This window comes from Ambystoma mexicanum, chromosome 3p, assembly GCF_040938575.1.
Source record: "Ambystoma mexicanum isolate Mex_15411 chromosome 3p, UKY_AmexF1_1, whole genome shotgun sequence".
NCBI lineage: Eukaryota > Metazoa > Chordata > Amphibia > Caudata > Ambystomatidae > Ambystoma > Ambystoma mexicanum.
Window position 1 is genome coordinate 194,995,527 of NC_090925.1, and position 8,344 is coordinate 195,003,870.

Here is an 8,344-nt window from a genome sequence, read left to right on the forward strand (position 1 = left end):
GCCAGAGGTGGGCTGGCCTACCGGGAGCTGTGGAGATTTCCCAGTGGGCCTCTGCACTCTGGCCAGGGGTGGGCTGGCCTACAGGGAGCTCTGGAGATTTCCCAGTGGGCCTCTGCACCCAGGCCAGGGGTGGGCTGGCCTACAGGGAGCTCTGGAGATTTCCCGGTGGGCCTCTGCACCCTGACCAGGGGTGGGCTGGCCTACAGGGAGCTCGGGCCTCTGCACCCAGGACAGGGGTGGGCTGGCCTACAGGGAGCTCTGGAGATTTCCCAGTGGGTCTCTGCACCCTGGCCAGGGGTGGGTTGGCCTACAGGCAGTTCGGGCCTCTGCACCCCGGACAGGGGTGGGCTGGCCTACAGGGAGCTCTAGAGATTTCCCAGTGGGTCTCTGCACCCTGGCCAGGGATGGGTTGGCCTACAGGGAGCTCGGGCCTCTGCACCCAGGACAGGGGTGGGCTGGCCTACAGGGAGCTCTGGAGATTTCCCAGTGAGCCTCTGCACCCTGACCAGGGGTGGACTGGCCTACAGGGAGCTCTGGAGATTTCCCAGTGGGTCTCTGCACCCTGGCCAGGATGGGTTGGTCTACAGGCAGCTCAGGCCTCTGCACCCAGGCCAGGGGTAGGCTGGCCTACAGGGTGCTCTGGAGATTTCCCAGTGGGCCTCTGCACCCTGACCAGGGGTGGACTGGCCTACAGGGGGCTTTGGAGATTTCCCAGTGGGTCTCTGCACCCTGGCCAGGGGTGGGTTGGCCTACAGGGAGCTCGGGTCTCTGCACCCAGGCCAGGGTAGGCTGGCCTACAGGGAGCTCTGGAGATTTCCCAGTGGGCCTCTGCATCCTGGCCAGGGGTGGACTGGCCTACAGGGAGCTCTGGAGATTTCCCAGTGGGCCTCTGCACCCTGGCCAGGGGTGGGCTGGCCTACAGGGTGCTCGGGCCTCTGCACCCAGGACAGGGGTGGGCTGGCCTACAGGGAGCTCTGGAGATTTCCCAGTGGGTCTCTGCACCCTGGCCAGGGGTGGGTTGGCCTACAGGGATCTCGGGCCTCTGCACCCAAGCCAGGGGTAGGCTGGCCTACAGGGAGCTCTGGAGATTTCCCAGTGGGCCTCTGCACCCTGACCAGGGGTGGACTGGCCTACAGGGAGCTCTGGAGATTTCCCAGTGGGTCTCTGCACCCTGGCCAGGGGTGGGTTGGCCTACAGGGAGCTTGGGCCTCTGCACCCAGGCCAGGGGTAGGCTGGCCTACAGGTAGCTCTGGAGATTTCCCAGTGGGTCTCTGCACCCTGGCCCGGGGTGGACTGGCCTACAGGGAGCTCTGTAGATTTCCCAGTGGGCCTCTGCACCGTGGCCAGGTGTGGGCTGGCCTACAGGGAGCTCTGGAGATTTCCCAGTGGGCCTCTGCACCCTGTCCAGGGGCGGGCTGGCCTACAGGGAGCTCTGGAGATTTCCCAGTGGGTCTGTGCACCCTGGCCAGGGGTGGGCTGGCCTACAGGGAGCTCGTGCCTCTGCACTCAGGCCAGGGGTGGGCTGGCCTACAGGGAGCTCTGGAGATTTCCCAGTGGGCCTCTGCACCCTGTCCAGGGGTGGGCTCTGCACCCTGTCCAGGGGCGGGCTGGCCTACAGGGAGCTCTGGAGATTTCCCAGTGGGCCTCTGCACCCAGGCCAGGGGTGGGCTGGCCTACAGGGAGCTCTGGAGATTTCCCAGTGGGCCTCTGCACCCTGGCCAGGGTGGGTTGGCCTACAGGGAGCTTGAGCCTCTGCACCCAGGCCAGGGGTGGGTTGGCCTACAGGGAGCTCTGGAGATTTCGCAGTGGGCCCCTGCACCCTGACCAGGGGTGGACTGGCCTACAGGGAGCTCTGGAGATTTCCCGGTGGGCCTCTGCACCCTGGCCAGGGGTGGGCTGGCCTACAGGGAGCTCTGGAGATTTCCCAGTGGGCCTCTGCACCATCGGCCTCTTTTGTGTGGTTACTTATATGGTCCTGTCATCTCTAGAAAGCTTGTAATAGGTTTCCAAACCCAATCATGCATTATTGGTGGGTCCCTTAGCTAATCCCAACCTAATCGACTGCGTTGGCTCTACGCAACACTTTATTATTATTATTATGGTATATATTGAGCACGGCCCGAGCTTCGAGAAGCAACAGAGCGCTTTACAGAGAACATACTAACTTGCTGTCTGAAACTCCAGTTTGCTCAAAACTCAACCATCAGGCCTGGATAGCGAGGTTAGAAAGAACATTCCATCTCTATCTGGGTGGAGGCTTACTTTGACTTCTTGTGAGAGTTAGGAGCACTGTCAAGATCATCCCCCTCACACTTAAGCGACCCTAACGGTCCATTGAAGCAACGTCTAGGTACGTAGCAAAGCGACGACTTTGGTCAAACGATATGGCGCTATGGTTACTGCCGCCTTTTACTAAGTCTCTCTGGGGTAAGAGAGGTTACTCTGGACAGAGCCCTATGCTCTGGAAGCCGCTCCCAGTGACGTGAAGAGTAGAGTCCAATCCTGAGGCTGCCAAGCCTTATTGTTGGAAGTTCATTGGATTCGTTTTCACCGTCATCCTGATTGGACGTTTGATTGCATAGTTTTCTCCATAATCGCGGATTGGGTGGTGGCTTTTATGGAAAAAAGCCAACAGGCAACTCGAGATGTGTCATTATGTATTCTTTATCCCCGATAAAAAACATTATTTATTCACTCCATTACTCTTTAAAAAGCCATGCAAAGTATTTAAGACACAACCTTCATAACTTTTCAACTAACAGTGATGCAGTTATTAAAACTGTTACATACATGTTTACATCTTTTCAACTATTACCTTAAAATAAAATATCTCCAGTGGAGTGAAGAAGCAAAATGTTTGAAACCTTTTGCAATTTGACAACATTTAAACTTTCAAATGATATCAATTGAAGTTGTTGTTAAAGAGATTATCAGATGAATTGAAGGCTGTTTACCTGGAGAACAGATGGCTGGATAGCAAATTCTTTGGGTGAAATCCAGCGTCGGTCTGGGGAGAGGGCATTCAATGGGTCTCTGATTTACCCGGACTCTAACTGGTGTATAGGTGGGTGGGATCTTAACCAATTCCAGAGTTGAACTTTTAACTAACTTTTCTTTGAAGGAAACCTTTAGGCACCATTCATGAATGGTGCCGGTGCATCCGACATGGACTGCTCGCAGGTGCCGGGCCATCTGCCAAGTCAGTCCTGGTGGGCGGGAAGGTACCCGCGAGCAGAATTTGTAGGATTAGATGTGTCTCAATGGGTACATTGTTGGCAGTAGGGCAGAACACCTAGGCTCTAATCCCTTCTTTCTGCCCAGCATAACCTAGTGTATTATTCTTGGTAAATTAATCCCATTTTGCCCCAGTAACCCTATATACAATACTATTACAGGTCCATCTTCTTGGTTATTGAGTGAATCATAGGCAGGCATAGAAGCACAGGCTGTCAGTTGTGCTTTTTAAGAATAAATCATCGAAATACCCCATTATAATCCTCCCTGTGCATCCCCAATGCTTTTCCTGGCCGTGGCTATGCAGTTAGTTTACCCACTAGGTAGTGACCATTTCTATAGCATGCGCTACAAACTGAATTGTGCTGTGCCCCTTAATAAACATTTGTTACTATATTTCTTTTCTCTGCTGTGTCTAAATCCTTGACAGTCCTATGAAAGACGCCATGAAATCGAAGATGCCGGAGCAGACAGGGACGAGGCGAGTGACTGTGAGGTCAGCCACGTCGATGACGACAGTCAGCAGATCGTAGGAGGAACCGAGAGTGGAAGCCACGTCCGCCGTCACTATTAAAAAAAAGATTTATTAAAGGAAAGCCACGCTCGCCAGCAGAGAGGACCACACCACCGCAGCCGCGTCTCGTCACCGTGAATGATATATATTTATTTCACGTTTCTATGGAATTATTTATTTATTTATTTGGGGATTTTTTTGAGCAGAAGAAAACTTAGATGGGGTGGCTCCAGAGCCCACCTCCATGACTGCTTGTAAATAACTGAGGGAGAGGTGAAGACGCCTCCCTTGGCAAACATTCCGAACTGCCTGGAAAGAACACCCACAGCCTATGTCTGTTATCCAGCCCTCAACAAGGTGTTGGCCAAGATTAAAGAAAAAATAAGCTCAGTTAATGCAAGGGGGATCCCTCCCTATAGCATGCTCCCTGCCGTCTCTCGACCCTCCCCCCTCCAATGGTCCAATCAATGTGCTGCTGCCATCAGATGTGAGGATATTGCATTAGTAGCCTGAGGCATCTGTGTGTCAAAGTCCACCACTAGGTTTTTCTTACCTGTAACTGCCCTGCCCATGGATGCAATGCCCCTTCTCTTGCGAGGAAGGCGGAAGGCTCCGTAACTGTGCCAGAGAGTCCAGAGCTCCCTCAAACCTTTTCTTTAATGACTCAGGCCTTCCATGTGCTTCAGAAGAAAGAGAGTCTACATCTCATAGCTGCGCACGACAGATCTATGTCCTGTCTCTAAAGCATCTGTCCAGGAGGGGTCCTTGACAATTGACTACGTCCCTAACCCCTCTCCACCCCTGGCCACTTCAGTATTAATCATCGCAGACAGGTCCTTCAGCATTGATGTGGTGCTCTTGCCTCTGATTGTTTTAAGACTTGTGAAAGTTATTTCTATTTGCTGGGCCTTTTGCCATTGTTTACATGTCTCATATCCATTAGCCCATCCCAGGTTGAAATCCTTGAAAGGTCCTTCACAATCATCTGAGTCTTTTTCACACTCCCACCAACTACTCCTGGAAAGTTGTTAATCAGTGATTATCCTTTTTCGCTGTCATATCTTTTATTCCAAGCCTTCCAAAGATTTTGGAAGGTCCTCTACTATTGGTAAGGGCTTGCCTCTCTATTATGGTGGCTAAGCACCTGCAATGTGTAAACAATCACCTGGATTTCCATGATGACTGACTAGCAGGGCTCCTGTCCTGCGCAATCAGTGCTCTGCATGTCCCTCGCGGCTCCATGATCACTGACTAGGAGGGCTCCTGTCCTGTGTAATCAGTTCTCTGCAGGTCCCTCGCGGCTCCATGATCATGGACTAGCATGGCTCCTGTCCTGTGCAATCAGTGCCTTGCAGGTCCTTTGCGGCTCCATGATCACTGACTAGCAGGGCTCCTGTCCTGTGCAATCAGTGCCTTGCACGTCCCTCGCGGCTCCATGATCACTGACTAGCAGGGCTCCTGTCCTGTGCAGTTAGTGCTCTGCAGGTCCCTCACGGTTCCATGATCACTGACTAGCAGGGCTCCTGTCCTGTGCAATCAGTGCCTTGCACGTCCCTCGCGGCTCCATGATCACTGACTAGCAGGGCTCCTGTCCTGTGCAATCAGTGCCTTTCACGTCCCTCGCGGCTCCATGATCACTGACTAGCAGGGCTCCTGTCCTGTGCAATCAGTGCCTTGCACGTCCCTCGCGGTTCATATTTATTTTTCATGCATATTGGCCTCTCCTGTCTGACCCGATGCCCCACTGGTCCTTTCACATTGATATGGTCCCTGTCTCTCTGTCATGGCTGTTGGTCTCTTTGTGTGTAAACCATCCTCTTGGGCTCCTTAACGAATGGTAAGATCGTCGCGCCCGCCGTGATTGGTGGCCCGCCAGTGTAAAGAAACCCCTGGTATGTGTTTGTTCCCTCTGATGGTTGTAGGTTTGTTTTCCATGAGCAATCTCCTGAGGATACCTAGTTGTTGATTTGATCTTCACATTTCATCTTCTGATTGGTGTTAAATGCACCAAGATGACCCCCACGCCCACTCAATGTGCTACCACTGCAAATGTGTGTACCTCACGCGCTGTTCTTTTGATCAATCCGCTATGACGCATATTTGTATCAGTCCCTTTTGCACCATTTAAGCCATTAAGATATTCTTCCTGTCTTTTATGCTTACTTAGTGCCTTAAGGTTCACCTGGCTTCCATTCTGCTGTCCCTTCAGGTGCCCCTTTCAAGCTCTTTATCCCACTGGCATTCCAAACCCATTTTGTGGTTGGTGATGTTATGGAACATCTGGAATGCATTAGGGGTCATTACGAGGTAGGAGGTAACCATGCCGCTATTAGCGGCATGGCTATCCCCTTACCGGGTACCGGGTCCGGGTTGCTTGAATGAGCAATTACCGGGCCATTCCGACCTTGGAGGGCCTGGTAAATCCTCATTCAAGGAACCCATCCCCATTCCCATTCGAGGGCTCAATGGAAATGGGGAGGGTGCTCGCGGGACCCGCTAAGGACGCCTGGTTTTACCAGGTGGCCTTAGCAGGTCGCGCGAGCAGAACTCGTAATGGGGCAGTAATGAGACATTTACCAGTGCCGTTAACCCCTTACCGCCTACCTCATAATTACCTCATAATTACCCCCAATGTATTTCCTGCACGCATGCTTCTTTTCCACTTTCAGAGCCTCCAAGATGTCCGCCAATGTTCTGCAGAACGCTTTAACAAGCCCCCTATCCATTGCAGCCTGGACATAGCTGACTCTCCCTCTCTAATGCTTTTGAGAACTTGTTGTCTACACTGGTTGTGAGGAACACTTCTCACCCTCCCCTCCACCGCATACGTCCCATGCCTGGTTTTCATCGACTATTGAAAACCCTAACACTCCCGCCCATGGTTCTCTTATTTGTGGCCTGACAAGTGGTCCACCATAGATTGCATCTTCGTCATGGCTGCCCTTTACTGGTATTGAGTAATTTCTGAATGTATGTGCTCTTTCCCATTACCACTGCGTCTCTCAAATTGGTCAATCTACCATGCAATGCATTCCTGGGTGCTGCTATTAAGGCCCCCTTGAAGTGTGCCACCGGCTCCCTGGACCTCTGCAAGTTGGTGTCCACGTGGTCCATCAAACTTCTTCTGAATTATTGTCATTATAGTCCCTAATCACTTTTGGTTTTCATTGGGACATGTATCACATTTCTGGACAGGAGCCTCATGGTCCAAATGCCTTATTTTGCAGAAGAACATTTCAGAATGACTAAGGCCTTATGCTAATTATTTAGGTCTCTTTTTCTTTGGCGGCAGCATGGTCTATGCTTCAGCATTTAGCTTTTGCAATGACATGGAGCGATTTGTCACACTTTCACAGTTCTAAGATCATGTCCCACAGTCCCCTGGTCATCCCCAGCGTGCATGTGCGTTTAAGGCATGTGCGTTTCAAGTGCTTTTATTGGGTGTTGAGAGGCTGCGTAAATGCACTACTACACATAAGTACATTTTAACTCAGTGGTGGCGTTATGCAGTGATAAAGTCGTGGCAAAAATGTCGCCTGTACAAAAAAATCGCGGCACAAATGCTGTGTATTTGTGTGTATCCCATTTCACCATTTAAAGGGAGCGGGGGTTGCGGGCGTGTCCCCTGCTCCCCTTAAATGGTATAATGGGTCTCTGGGTTGCGGGGGTGTCCCCCGCATCCTTTAAATGGATTGCGGCGACAAAACCACTGCCTTTTTGCCACGATATTTTGTGTACACAGCCATTTTTGTCACGATTTTAACACATGGAACCGTGCTGGAGACTCCCCAGCAGATCTTCTAGAATCTTCTCTTCAGTGGGAAACCACTTTAGCCTCAGTATTATAAACTCCCAAAGCATACATACCCACTTCACCCACCGGAGTGAAGAGAGACTTTCCTGCAGGATCCTCCAACATTGTCAAACCCGTCCCATGTCTGCAGTGTCCCACTACTGTCATGTTAGATAGCCGCTCCAGCCTACCATGCCTCCATTTCTGTAATTCGTTATCTATGGCCATAAAAGGGGCTAAACCAGTATGCAATGCCTTGAATGTGCAGACTTGATTGAGCGATCTCTAGGATTGGCGGGGGCGGGCATACCGCGGGGAAGGCATTGGGGGCTTCTTTGGGGAGGGAAGATAGGGTCTGGGGAAGTGATAGGGGAGAACCAAAAACAAAATCCTTTCGGTTAGATGCCTGTTATGGTATATATATAAATATATATAATTCTCTATTTTTTCAACGTCTCCTCGTAACAATTGTGGCCTGTCTTGTCCCCGTGCGCCATTTTACTGTGAACAACTTCACCAGTGTCTCTGTAATGCTGTCAATAATAAAAGAAATGGTCAGAAAAACAGGATTTTAAGAAAAAGAGAATCTTGAGTTCTTTGGATCCATGATTTGTTCTGTGTGGGTTGAGTCTGGGTGTTATCTGTGGTGCGTGCTGTGTATCTGTCTAGGGGCGTATGACTGTTGGGTCCATATAGAGAAAACGCAGCCTAAGAAATCACAGAAATTGAAGCAGGCACTAGCTAAGCGCCCTTTGGTAGAACCAGAAGACCGGGGTTGTGTCTGAGGAGGTCATTACGACCTG

General features: G+C 51.3%; 1 protein-coding gene across 1 annotated transcript in view; it reads left to right on the top strand.

Moving 5' to 3' along the window:
• Positions 1-8,127, top strand: part of CLSTN3 (calsyntenin 3) — a 196,989-nt gene extending 188,862 nt beyond the window's left edge. The window contains exon 18 of the mRNA XM_069650614.1: positions 3,665-8,127. Within this exon, the coding sequence (XP_069506715.1) occupies positions 3,665-3,808 (144 nt within the window). The 3' untranslated portion in view covers positions 3,809-8,127. The remainder of the gene's footprint in view (positions 1-3,664) is intronic.
• Positions 8,128-8,344: the final 217 nt, after the last annotated feature.